The sequence below is a fragment of the Schistocerca piceifrons genome, chromosome 5 (assembly GCF_021461385.2).
Source record: "Schistocerca piceifrons isolate TAMUIC-IGC-003096 chromosome 5, iqSchPice1.1, whole genome shotgun sequence".
NCBI classification, from domain to species: Eukaryota; Metazoa; Arthropoda; class Insecta; order Orthoptera; family Acrididae; genus Schistocerca; species Schistocerca piceifrons.
Genome location: NC_060142.1, coordinates 48,989,024 through 49,003,692, shown reverse-complemented (window position 1 = coordinate 49,003,692; position 14,669 = coordinate 48,989,024). Strand labels below are relative to the sequence as shown.

The following is a 14,669-nucleotide window of genomic DNA, read 5'->3' as shown; positions in this document are numbered from 1 at the left end:
GACACTTAAAGTAGTAAAGGAGTTTTCCTATTTGGGGAGCAAAATAACTGATGATGGTCGAAGTAGAGAGGATATAAAATGTAGACTGGCAATGGGAAGGAAAGCGTTTCTGAAGAAGAGAAATTTGTTAACATCGAGTATAGATTTAAATGTCAGGAAGTCGTTTCTGAAAGTATTTGTATGGAGTGTAGCCATGTATTATGGAAGTGAAACATGGACAATAAATAGTTTAGACAAGAAGAGAATAGAAGCTTTCGAAATGTGATGCTACAGAAGAATACTGAAAATTAGATGGGTAGATCACATAAGTAATGAGGAGGTACTGAATAGGATTGAGGAGAAGAGGAGTTTGTGGCACAACTTGACTAGAAGAAGGTATCGGTTGGTAGGACATGTTCTGAGGCATCAAGGGATCACCAATTTAGCATTGGAGGGCAGCGTGGAGGGTAAAAATCGTAGAGGGAGACCAAGAGATGAATACACCAAGCAGATTCAGAAGGATGTAGGTTGCAGTAGGTACTGGGGGATGAAGAAGCTTGCACAGGATAGAGTAGCATGGAGAGCTGCATCAAACCAGTCTCAGGATGGAAGACTACAACAACAACAACAACAACAACCTATTTTGAAAATGTGAAGTTGTCAAAAATCGCCAAAAAAAAAAGTCCCCTGTCACTTTTCAAATTGCTGTAGCAACTCTCCTAACTAAGCTAAAATGATTGGTCACATGTCATTTTGCTACACTTCTCATGAGCTTTCCTATAACACACAACACAATACGAGTTTGAGGTGAAAATTGTTATCAAAAAGCGTCTCCAAAATTTTCAAAAAATTATGTACAACATTTCACATTGTTGTTAACTATTCCATAATTATGAAAGTTGAACTGTTGTGGGTTCACACCTTTGTAAAATTTCACTAAAAAAATGACTTTTGTAAAATAGATAGAGTTAAGCAGAAATATACACAACTTTATTCTTGATTTATTTGTGTACGCATTGAAATTTGCTGTTAACAGATACATACGGCATGTCACTTGCGAAACCTTGTACAAACCGCACTTGTTTTCACTTCTTTTTAAGTTATTCGTTTGCCTTATTTGTTTTCATAGTATCATTCCTAGGAATTTGATATATTGTTCCTGTTGGTGTTACTGGGTTTATTTGATAAGGAACATCATTTACAGATACCCATAGGAGATTAGGTTTTGTAGGATATGCAAAATGCAGTGAGGGGCCAGCTGGGTGAAGGAAAGTAACTTCAACTTTACTAAGACCTTTGCCGTGTATTAAAACGTAGAACATAACCTAACCACCATTTCTCTCAAAGCCAGTTTGTTTTGTTTTCTACTCCCCCCCCCCCCCCCCTCCCTCCCCCCAGCTGCAGATTGTGTATCTGCAAAAGTCTGTACAAATATGGTCTGCCTCCGTAGCGTAGCAGTAGCATTACTTCCTACCATGCAGGGGGCCTGGGTTCGATTCCCGGCAAGGGACTGGGTGTTGTGTGTCCATCATCATCATTTTCATCATCACTGGCTCGCAAGTCGCTGATGTAGCTTCACCTAAAAAGGACTTGCAATCTGGTGGCCGAACTCCCCCGAATGGGGAATCCCAGCCAACAATGCCATACGATCATTTCATTTTTTTTGTACAAATATTTTTGATGTACGATATGCTATCAGTATAAAGGCTTGTAACCTTTGCATCCTGTTGATGACAACAGCTTGAGTAAGGTGCTCTTGTAGGAATCTTTCAGTTTGAATGTATTCCTCTTGTGTCGAAAATTCAGTGTGTACAGATGTAATATTTTTAACAGCCCATTCAAAAATTTCTTGTAGAGTAAAACTTTGGTTATCATACAGTGTCTGCAGACTTGCATTTATTGCTAATCTCTTAACAGCGCCACCAACAAGATCGTAAGTTTCTTTTCCATGAGCAGAGGCAAAAAAATGCCATTCTGTTTACGTGCCAGAACATTTGTTTTGGAAACATAAGTTTAAAAAATTCTTTTTATTCTTGTACTGGGCTGCACATCCATCTGAAAAGTTTTATATCTTCTGTACATCAGCCAGAAATTCAGTTTTTTTAAAAACTGAATTAGCTTTCTTTGAAAACAATAGCCTGCTATGTCTTTATGCTCTAGACAGTTAGAAAGTATGACATAGCTCATATGCTCTTTTATTCCCTCCTTTGTAATACACTACCAGGGAGTAGGCACGTGACCAATGAAAACTCTGGGTCTCATCTCGGATCATGAAACTATAGTTCCCAGAGAAGTCACATGTAACAAAATATTCACTCTCATTCATATTTTCCGTGACTTTACTTACAAAAGAGCTTTGCTGCTTAGCTAGAAAACCATGGAGTATCACTGTGGTCAGTTTTTCAGAAAATAATTCAATGAACTCCGATGATATCTTCTACATTGTTTCTAAGTTACTCTGTATACTGAAATCCACTGTCAAAAAGTGATATTTTTGAACATAGTATTACCAAATGCATTTGTAGTGTTCTTTGTATTGGGGCACTTCCTAGGCAAGAACTGTTTTCCCATAACACAATGAATTTACGCTGGGTTGCACAGCACTTTTGCCACACAGCGTTTGTAAGAAGCCAATTCCCCATTATCTACATACTGAGCTTAGCATTTTCTATCATGAATAGTTGGAATAAACAATTAGCTTTTGTAATCCCAATTTTTATTTCTTACACATACTCAAAACATTTAATAATTAATGCTATCAGATTACAACTGTATTAAAAAACTTATATTTTTAATAGTTCTAATAAAATAATCACTCTAGTTCATCTTAAACATATTAAAAATAAATCTCTGAAAAACAAAAACTTATTGATGGGTAATTTTTACATAAATGTACAAGCTTTACAAAAACATAATTTTAAGTGTTTTCTAATTTTTAAAAAGGTGTGAACCCATGACAGTCCCACTTTTGTGCATAGGGACTTAGTTAACAATAATGTGAAGTGTTATATACAATATTTTGAAAAATTTTGGATATGCTCTTTTTGTTAGATTATAAATTAAAATTTTCAAAAAAAGTTTTCATCTTGGACCCATGTTGTGTTGTGTATCACAGAAAACTTCATAAAAAATGCTGCAAAATGGCACTTGTTCCATCAATTTAGCTTAATTAGGAGAGTTGCTGCAGCAATTTTTAAATGATGGCACTGGGGCATTTTGCAATTTTTGACAACTTCACATTGCTGTATTATCTATGTGTAAATACCTCTGTGAAAAGTTTCATCATAATCTGAGATTTTGAGTGAAAATTAATTTAAAACTGCATTAATTTGGCATGGAATCTCCCCACCTTGCAAACTATCCACACGACTATCTTAAACACATTTCCTGTTTTTACAGTGATTTATACTTACTTTTGTCAAATCTCTCTCTGTATGATATCAGTTTGTGCTTGAATTTTAATTTTATTACCTGTTAAATTCTTTATATCACTGGGAAGGTGGTAAAGGATTTTTGTGACTGCGTATTTAACTTTTTTCTGTGCCACACAATGCTGAGTAATGGGTGTTGTGTAAAATTACTGCTTCTAGTATTATATTTATGAATGTAACTTGTTTTTGAACTGTGAATAATTTTTGTCAGTCTTCATATGGGAGTGGATGTATTGTGAGGCTATTACCAGTATGTCCAAGTGTTCAAAGAACTACCTACAAGAGACTGTAGAGTGGGCACTACATATTATCCTTATTACATGCTTCTGTGCAGCAAGCAATTTTTATTCAATGGTGAGATACCCCAGAGTGACACCTTAGTTACTGAAAATAGAAAAAGTCAACTTCTTGAAATTTTCTTCTGAAATCACACACACACACACACACACACACACACGCACACACACACACACAGAGAGAGAGAGAGAGAGAGAGAGAGAGAGAGAGAGAGAGAGAGAGAGAGTAAAAGTAGACTAATCTGTTGCACACATGACAGCTGTCACCTCAGGGCACTATTCCCAACTGCGGTGAGCAGCAATCGTGACTGGGGTAAATGTAGATGCAGAAGTGGCAGGTGGGGGTTAGAAAGATGCCGTAGCACTGTCTGTGGATGTATGCAGAGATGTGGCAGTGATGATATGTTGACCTGCCAGGTGCATCATCAGGAGGATATACTTAGTACTTAGTGGAGGGGAGGAGGGGGGGGGGGGGGGGGTGGGAGACTATGAAAGTGTACTGGGGGGACAGAAGGTGAAAGATGTGTGGGAGGCTGGAGCAGAAATAGGGAAGGAGACAGAGGAAGATGGGAACGGGGACTAATAAAGGTTATGGCCATGTGTGTGCATGTATTTTCTATATCTGAAGAAGAATGGTCCAATAGCTAAGTCTACTTTAAAATGTACCATAAAATGTGCCTGTCATTCAAAGCCGCCTCTATGTGATGAGTAGCAATCCATCCATTTCATAGCGTTATTTCATCCCGGATTCTTAATTATGCAGATATATTTACAAAAAATGGAATGTTCCTTTATGCTATACTGCAGTTCTGTATACATTAGTATCGACATCCAAAAGCTTTTGTAACTATGCGGTGCATTTTCTCTAATTTATATTTTACAATGCTGATTAATATTCGTCCTAACATTGTTTTTATTTTTGTTATTTCTCCTTTTTACCAGGTGTGATACAGCGCTAGGAGAATTTTTACGAAGCATAAAGCATGATCCTTCTAGAGTTGATTTTGCTGCTATGATTAATATCTTGATTACACATGCACAAGCGACAGACGAGGTACTACAGGTATGTCTCAAGTGTCATAAAAAGTTGGCCAGTTTATAGCCCATTGGAAGGGGGGAAAAACAGTGCCTTTACATATTGTTACCCCACCAACAGATAACATACAGGGTGTCCCAGGAGAAATGGTCAATATTAAGGGATATGACAGGAACATTCAAAGCCAAGAAAATCCAGCAAACATGGGCTCTAAAATGCATACCTTGAGAACTATGAGCACTTCATCTTTGATACTGTGAAATAAATCTCATCTTCTGCAGGCTCTTTGCTTTTCATATTTTGAGAGGTGGTCATAAAGACCAAAACAAAAAATATGAGCTCTAAAGTGTATACCTTAATAGCTATGAGCACTTGTTTATCTTCGCTACTGTGAAATACTTCGCTACTGTGAAATACATGTCTCCTACTGAACAGGTACTCATAGCTCTTATGGTATGCATTCTACAGCCAATTCCCCCTCCCCCCACCCCCCACCCCACCCCTTCTGAGTATTCATTCTTATCTCTAAACACTGACCTTTCCTTCTGGGGATGCCCTATATACATTTCTGTGTGTAGCTTCTTTCTGGTCAGCATAAATTATGTGAACACAAGCAGCTTTGTAGACTCCTGATAATTTCACAACATTAATCATAGAACTAGCAAGAAAGGGGCATTAACATGAATTTTATTAATATAGAGAGAGGTTCCTAAAAGTTACATGGTCATTACTTGCAGACAGAGCAACTAAAGTGATAAATTCACCAACCAGGTATCTTTATTGCAAATTGTTTTTGATCAGCTGACTATTAATTGATAAGGGTATCAGGAGTGCCCCAGGGAAGTGTGATAAGACCACTGTTGTTCTCTGTATACATGAATGTGTTGGCAGACAGGTTGGGCAGTAAGGTGTCAAAGTTGAGTGACTGTAGGACGATACAAGACAACAACAGACAAAATTTCCAGTTGGTGTGATGAATTGCAGCTAACTCTAACTGTATAAAAATGTAAGTTAATGCGGATGAGTAGGAAGAACAAACCTGTAATGTCCGGATACAATATTACTAGTCTCCTGCTTGACACAGTCAAGTTATTTACTATCTGGGTGTGACATTGCAAAGCGATATGAAATGGAATATGCATGTGAGGACTGTGGTAGGAGAGTTAAATGGTCAGCTTCAGTTTATTGGAGAATTTTAGAAAAGTGTGGTTCATCTGTAAAGGAGACCGCATATAGAACAGTAGTGCGACGTGTTCTTGAGTACTGCTCAAGTGTTTGGGATCCGTACCAGTTTAGATTAAAGGAAGACATCGAAGCAGTTCAGAGGTGGGCTGCTAGATTTGTTAGTGATAGGTTCGGACTACATGCAAGTCTTACAGAGATTCTTCGGGAACTCAAATGGGGGTCCCTGGAGGAAATGCAACATTCTTTTCGAGGAACTCTATTCAGAAATTTCAGAAAACTGTCATCTGAAGTTGACTGCCAAATGAATCTACTGCTGCCAACATACACTGTACCTATGGGCCATGAATATACTAGAAATTAGGGCTCATACAGAGGCATATAGCTTGTCATTTTTCCCTTGCTCTATTTGCAAGTGGTACAGGAAAGGAAATAACTGCACCATGCACTGTATGGTGGCTTGCAGAATATCGATATAGATATAGTCTTCCATCGAAAAAAGTTAGTCAGGTGTAGTCATTGTTTCTGTACACATTTTTCCACATGCTTGGTAATTTTCCAGTTGCAGACATTATAGAACAACAGGCTAATGTAAAATTCTGTTTAATGTTAGGGAAATTAGCTGTGGAAACTCCCAATTTGCTTTGGCCAAAAACTTAGAGCATTCTTCTTCATCACCACAAATTAAGAATGCAAAAAGGCAGTAAAATGATATGAAGACAATATTTATTTGGTGTTTTGACATAAAGTTAATTTATCACCCAAAACACTGCAGTTAATCATCCTTACTATTTTAAACTGTTAATACAGTTCTGTGAAACACTTAAAAAACATCTTGATTATGGCTATAAAAGGATTTGTTCTTGACAACACTGCCAGTTGCAATGTTTTTTTGAAGGTGATAAAATCTCATGACATTTACATCCCATCGTATATAAATAATGAGTCTTTATATGGGTTAATATTGAATGCATATTGTCACGAATTTGTATTTGTAGGTCTGAAATGTTTGAACTGTGTGCTGTTCTAACCTCAGCACATTACTTTTCAGGGTGTTTGTTTCAATATCGGATGAACTTATTATGAACAGCTCATCCATTTTGACAACTGTCACCCATTCAGTGTCAGACAAGTCCTTCCCATAGCACTTAGCACTTGAGAGTATATCATATGAAATTGGAAGCAGGAATTAACTAGATATGCTTGTAACCTTGCAGTAACTAGTAAAGGGGCAAGCAAAATATTCTCAGACTGGTAGTGCAGGCTGTAATATTTTTTAAACTTGTTTGGGCCACCTGTGGACCCCACGGTGCTTGTGTTCTAGCTCTGCTTCTTTCGTCCACCTCTTCTGGTGCTCTCAGAGAAGTTAAATAGCTGTTTTCTTGTTTCTACATTGATCTTTTCTGTTAGCCCAGCAATCCATAATTTTCCTGTTGAACTCTAGCTTGCATTCCTCATACCATTTCCTGGTCTTGTTGTTAACTTCTGTAAGGAATGTGAGAAAGGGTTTGCTTTCAATAACTGATCAGTACTCACGCCTGTTATTTATTACATCTTGCATACAGTGAAGTTCTGCAAGGTCTTTCTCTATTTGTTTGACGTGCATACGGCGTCAGGGGCTAGAATAGATGCACGGCCATTCCTTAAATGTCGTAAGAGGTGACTAATAGGAGTCTATTTATTTGGTCACATTTTTACCTAGTATATTGACTGTTCTTTGGAATTATGAAATTTTTCACTCTTTTCACTTTTTTTAATGCTTTTATCCTCTCCAGTTTTGGCTTCTTAAATTCTGGTTCCCATTTTAGGATTGACCTCCACTTTTCAGTTTTTGCAGAAGTGCAGGCCATTTGAGGAAGAACGCCCTCAGTGGTAGTCACCTGACAACATAGGGACCACATTGCCGAAGCCAGAGCTGTAACTTCCCATGTCAGCCAAGGAGTAGTTACCTATCCATTTCGGGGTACCAGACTTTTGTGCCAGGTGACCTTTACCTTGATGAAGTGGTGCCCACAGGGAGAGCCTCTGATCAGTGTTAGTGGTATCAGGGCAGATGATCTGCAGTGAAACAGCTCAAACTTAACAGTAGCCGTGCCAACGCAGCCATATCAACTGTCAGGAACAGTGATTTTAGTGCAGAGGTATGCAGTCGTAAGGCTTTTCTGCCTGTGACCATGTCTCAAGACGAGAGTCATGTAAGGAGAAATAGAAGTGGACAATTTGCCATGTCCTTGGTTTGTCCTCAGACTGACAGTGGAACTTTCATTGCAACAAAGCCACTGTTTTTTGTTGAAAATGTTGCAGATCAGTTTGGGGAGGTTGCTGCAATAGAGAAGTTGAGAAATGGATCTTTGCTGATCCAAACTTCGCACACCAACCAGTCATGGGCACTTCAGGCCTGTGTCACGATAGAAGATATACCAGTCGACATTTCTCCTCATAACAAGCTCAATAGAATTCAAGACGTTGTCTTCTGTCGGGACAATGCTACAAACTGAAGAAGAGCTGCACACTAATCTTGCACAGCGTGGAGTCCATTTTGTTCACCACATCGAAGAGAGACCCAAGAATAATAGTGGACATCGGAGCTTTTATCCTAGCCTTCAAAGGCAACATTTTACCTGAGAAGGTTAAGGTCATGATTTATAGGTGACATGTCAGGCCTTACTTTCCTCCTCCAATGAAATGTTTTAACTGCCGAAGGCTCGGACACACATCCTCCCACTGTTCTTATCGGGTTATCTGTAGGGCATGTGGACATGGGTCCCACGAGGGCAACCTTGTGACCAAATCCCTCAGTGTGTCAGCTGTCCAGAACCACACCCTCCTCATTCACCACAACACTCAATGTTCAAGAGGGATAAGAAAATTCAAGAGTATAAGAAATTTGGCTGCCTGTCTTATGAAGATGTAAAGAAAAAGTTTGAAAGCCTTCATCCAACTAATATGGTCTCAAATTTTGTGGCTGCTGTGTCAGTCCACAGCTCATGCAATGACAAGGTCTCGCACAACACCTCCAGGCCCTGGTCGTATTCCAGGGCTGCCATACAGTTGGAGGAGGAAACGTCAGCTCCCTCGCCCCCTACACATATAGCACCAATAATTCTCAAACCATTGGTGTGGCCAGAGATGCCTAGTCATCTTCTGGTGTCATCAGGAATTGAGGACACCTTTCAAGGTGCCCCCCCCCCCCTCCCTCTCAGGACAAGGACAAGCAGCCACAGGCTGTGGGCCGAAGAAAAGTACAATCCTCTTCACACCCACAAGATAAAATTGGGAAATTTCACAGAAATCGAAGTCTCACTAGGATAAGAAGGAGAAATAGAAAGATAAACTACTTTCTGAGGCTTTGACTGTACTGCTCCCCATACCTGCAGAGGTAGAGCCTATGCACATTGACAGCGGATCACACAGTCAGGTGGACAACAACCTGGTAACCCATCTTTTCCATTCGCCACATTGTTAGACCTGACTCCAGTGCACCCTCAGTGGAACTGTAATGGCTGCTATTGCCATCTGCCCAAACCCTGCCATTTAATTGTTACTTTCTCTGTAATTGGCATAGCATGACATGGTTTACAGCAACAAACCTCCCTGCTCTGAAAAACTTTAAACCCTACTGTACCTATCAACTGAATGTTGAGAGATACTCTGGTGGGATCTGTACCCTCATACGCTCTGATACTTCCAGTGAGCAGGTGCCCCTACCACTGCACTAAAGGCCATTGCCGTTGGTGACTACCTATCAGTCTGGATGACAGTATGTAATGTTCATCTTCCCCCTCCCCCCTCTGCCATATGGAAGTACCCAATATCATGAGTGATTAGTGTTAATGGAACAGCTACATCCCCCCTTCTTACTGGAGGCTTAAATGCCCATAATCCTGTGTGGGATGACAATACTATGTCTTACAGAGGCCAAATACTAGAACACCTCTTTTCGGGATTGGATGTCAGCCTACTCTACACTGGAGCGGCAACAAATTTCAGTGCAGCCCATGGAACGTACTCAGCTACTGGTCTCACAGTTTGCAGCCTGACTATTTTAACCCTGATTCGATGGTGCACCCATGGCATTCTTTGTGACAGTGACCATTTTCCTATTATTCTCTCCCCCTCCACTCAGACATCTGGAACATGCTCCAGGTTGTTCATTTCAGGAAGCTGACTGGCCAGCTTTCTACTCTACAGCCACTTTTGCAGCCAGTCAGGCAACGGATATCAATGGAGTGGAACAGGATACTATTGATACTATTATTCATGCTGCAGCAGCAGTGATACACCACTCTTCTGGCTTATCCCGACAATCGCCAATGCCATGGTGGTCTGAAGATTTAGCCACAGCTATCAGGAAATGTTGCACAGCATTTCAATGACACAAGTGCCATCCCTCTATGGATAATTTAATAGTGTTCAAGAGACTCTGGGCAAAGTTGCAGTTTTTAATAAAGAAAGGGAAGCAGGAGTGTTGGGAGCAATACATACCATCCATGCGATACCACACACCATCGTCCCAAGTGTGGACTAAACTCTGCCACATTTGCAGCCATGGTGGTTCCTGGCATCCTTGTCAGTGATAACACCTGCACTAATCCCATGGTACCTGCCAAATGTTTTGCAGCGCACTTTGCTGAAGGGTCCGAATGCAGTAATTACCACCCTCATTTCCTGATCCGGAAACACCTTATTGAGTGCCACCTGCTATCCTCACACACACACACACACACACACACACACACACACACACACACACACACACACACACACACACACACACACCGCTCTATCACACAACACCACTGTTTAGTGAATGGTAGCTACACAGTGATTTGGCAGCATGTTGAGATATGGCCCCCTAGACCCTACAAAGTTCACAACCAAATGCTCAAACATCGTGTTGACAGCATAAAATATATCCTCAGGTTTTAAAATGTATTTGTTGGGAAGGAGAATTTGCCTCCCAGTGGCAGAAAAATATTATTATTCCTGTCCTGAAACTGTTGTGAAAGGACACACATATTTTAACTAACTACCGGTCAATCTCTCTGACAAATGGGCTGAGTAAGCTATTCAAACAAATGTTCAACTGCCATTTTTGGTGATGCCTTGAAGCCAGAGGGCATGTATCACAATTCCAAAATGGCTTTCAGGAATTCCAGTCCAACAAAAATCATGTGGTTCATCTGGAATCTGCAGTGCACAATGCTTTCGCACAGTGTCAAAATGTGATTGCTGTGTTCTTTGGCCTACAGATGGCATATGATACTACCTGGTGACATTGTATCCTGTCTACACTGTATGAGTGTGGTTTCCATGGCAGTTCACCCATTTTTATCCAGAATTTTGTATCTCTCTGGCTTTTTTGGAACCGGATGGGTTCGACTCTCAGCAAAAATATGTACAGGAAACTGGAGTCCCTTAGGGCTCAATTTTGAGTGTAATGCCATTCGCTATTGCCATCAATGGTTTTTTAAATGCAATGGTCCCCACAGTCTCTCTGTCACTGTATATGGATGATTTTTGCCCGTACTATGTCTCCGAGTCACTGAGTGCCGAGTTCAGGGGACTGTCTGGAGAGTACTTCACTGGGCCCTGAATCACGACTATCAGTTTTCTCCTGCATTTGAGTTGTGCATTTTTGCCGACTCCGGACTGTGAACCTGCACCCAGGAATTAATATTGGTGACCAGTTACTTGAAGTTGTTGAAACAATTCCATTCTTAGGTATTTTATTTGATAACTAGCTAATTTGGCTGCCACAAACTCAAGACAACTTGCATGAAGAATCTAAATGCTCTCTTTTTTTCTTAGTAACTCCTCATGGGGCACAGACCACGTAGTTCTTGTGAGATTTTTACAAAGCACCGTTTTTATCCTGCTTGGACTACAGATGTGTTGCCTATGGGTCAGCAGCACCATCTGTACTGAGCTTGCCATTTCACCACACTGGTGTGCAGCTGGCAATGGGGACCTTCCATGCAGCCTCCTGGTGGAGGCCGGTATCTCACTGCTGCGGGTTAGATGACAGCAGCTCGTGGCAAATTATGCAATCACAATATGTCAGATGCTTACTCACCCATGTCACTCAACTCAGTTCAGACTGTTTGCACATCACCCAGAACTGGATTGACCAGCTGGGATGCGACTCGACACTCTACTGAAGGACCTCCAACAGCACCCTTTAGTCTGTGTTCCTAGAGCTCACTCTCAACTGCCCCGCCATGGTCTGGTAGTCTGTACCCTGTCCTGTCACATGGATGGACCTCTTCTGTGGCCCGTACCCTTCTCCATCACCTGTTTCATTTGATCCTCCATGATAATTCTAATTCAGTATGCATCTACATGGACAGATTTAAAGTCAGCGACAGGGTTGGTTACGCTTCTGCGTATGCAAGGGGATATGAGAAGCACACTCTGCCTAGTGCCTGCAGTGTGTACACTGCAGAGTTGGTTGCCTTATCTCAAGCTTTGCAATACGTCAAATCCCTCACCACGAGAACTTTCTGAGCTGTAGCATTTCCACTTGTTGCATATCCCTGTGCTGTACCAAAAATATTTTGGTCGTCAACATCCAGGACGTACTGGTTGACCTCTACAGCTCTGGTAAGACAGTGACCTTCATCAGGACACTGAGTCATGTAGGCATTCCAGGAAAGGAACTGGCCAACCGCCCAGCTATAGATACATTTACAGGAGATCAATTTGACATCCGAATACCAGGCACCAACAACTTTGACGCAATATTTTGAGGCCCTGAGAACTGGAAGGTCAGCCTACTATGACCCAAAACTAGCTGAGAGCAAGTGAAGGGTCCACTAAGGTGTGGCATACATCTTTCCAGGCCTCTTGGAAGGATGCTAGTGTTGTGCCAACTATGTATTGGCCACACAAGATTCACCCATGATTTCCTTCTGCGTCGAGAGGATCCTCCTCGCTGCAGCTATGGTAGTCTACTGATGATAGCATATGCTTTGTTGAGTGTGCCCTGCTGGCCAATCTGTGGAATGCTCTCAGCTTTCCTGCCTCGCTACCTCAGATGCTTGCGGATGACGAGACAGCCACTACCAAAATATTGCATTTCCTAAAGCAGAGTTGATTTTACACTAAACTATAATACTCATCCACTTGTGAATGTTAGGGGTGGTTGTGGGTGTGAGAGTCCCACCTGTGGCAGATACCCCCATGCAACCACAGATTACTTTCCCCGTAGCCTTATTTTGCCTTTAGACCCTCTTGCGCAAGATGCTGCCTGGATTATCTCTGTTTTCTTTTACCTATCATACTACAACAAATGCCATGCCCTTTTTCGAGCTCTTTGACTTGCTTATATATTTGGAGGAGCAAAGTCGCCACTTTTTTTGCTTTTTACCTTTTTTATACACCTCTCTCAAAAATGGAGAAACTGATGACCCAGTAGTTTAGTCCCTTTAAACACATCACCATCATAATAATCTGTTTGCTTAATCTGCAGGGTTCCAGTGACTTTACTCTTATGGCTATGTAGAAGATTAACAGGACAGTCTATGAAAGTCCATTCTGTACACATGGCCATAGAAAGATCTTTTTCTGGTGCCATCAGTGAGATTTTCTTGGTCTTAGTAGAGTTCACAATTAGATTTGTACTGTCATCTCCCATCTGATAGGATTCTTGGTTCCACTGTCTTCTGCAGGAATTTCCTTTTCTGTAATTCGAGAACTCTTGTTGGGATCTTCTTGATTAAGGAGAGGCACTCTGCAGCACAGAGAGAGGGGGTGGAGATCTCTTCTGAACAACACGTTGCAAGGCATCCCAGATATGCTCAATAATGTTCTTGTGCGGGGAGTTTGGTGGCCTACGCAAGTGTTTAAACTCAGAAGAGTGTTCCAGGAGCCACTCTATAGCAATTCTGGATGTATGGGGTGTCGCACTGTCCTGCTGGAATTTCCCAAGTCTGTCGGCATGCACAATAGACGTGAATGGATGCAGGTCATCAAACAGGATTCTTAAGTACTTGTCACATATCAGTCATATCTAGACAAATCAGGGGTCCCACATCATTACAGAGCCTCCACCAGCTTGAATAGTCCTCTACTGACATGCAGGGTCCATGGTTTCGTGAGGTTGTCTCCATGTCCGTACACGTCCGTCCACTCGATACAATTTGAAATGAGACTCGTCCAACCAGGCAACATGTTTCCAGTCATCAACAGTCCAATGTTGGTGTTGACAGGCCCAGGCAAGGCGTAAAACTTTGAATTGTGCAGTTATCAGGATACACGAGTGGGCCTTCGACACCGAAAGAACATATCATTGCTGTTTCATTGAATGGTTTGCAAGCTGACACTTGTTGATGGCCCAGCATAGAAATCTGCAGCAATTTGCAAAAGGGTTGGACTTCTGTCACGCTGAATGATTCTCTTTAGTCGTCACTGGTCCCGTTCTTGCAGGATCTTTTTTCTGCCACAGCAATGTTGGAGATTTGATGTTTAACTGGATTCTTGGTATTCACAGTACATTCATGAAATGGCCATGCGAAAAAATTCCCACTTCGTCGTTACTTAGGAGATGCTGCACCAACTATAACACCACATTCAAACTCACTCAAGTCTTGATAACCTGCCATTGTTGCAGAAGTAACCAATCTAACAACTTCACCAGACACTTGTTGTCTTATATAGGCATTGCCAACTGCAGTGCCGTATTCTACCTGTTTACATATCTCTGTATTTGAATATGCATGCCTATACCAGATTCTTTGGCGCTTC

At 41.3% G+C, this 14,669-nt stretch overlaps 1 protein-coding gene across 1 annotated transcript in view; it reads left to right on the top strand.

The window, feature by feature from the left end:
• LOC124797880 (protein VAC14 homolog) overlaps positions 1-14,669 on the top strand; it is a 116,880-nt gene that overhangs the window by 36,567 nt on the left and 65,644 nt on the right. The window contains 1 exon segment of the mRNA XM_047260977.1: positions 4,649-4,769. Coding sequence (XP_047116933.1) covers positions 4,649-4,769 — 121 coding nt within the window.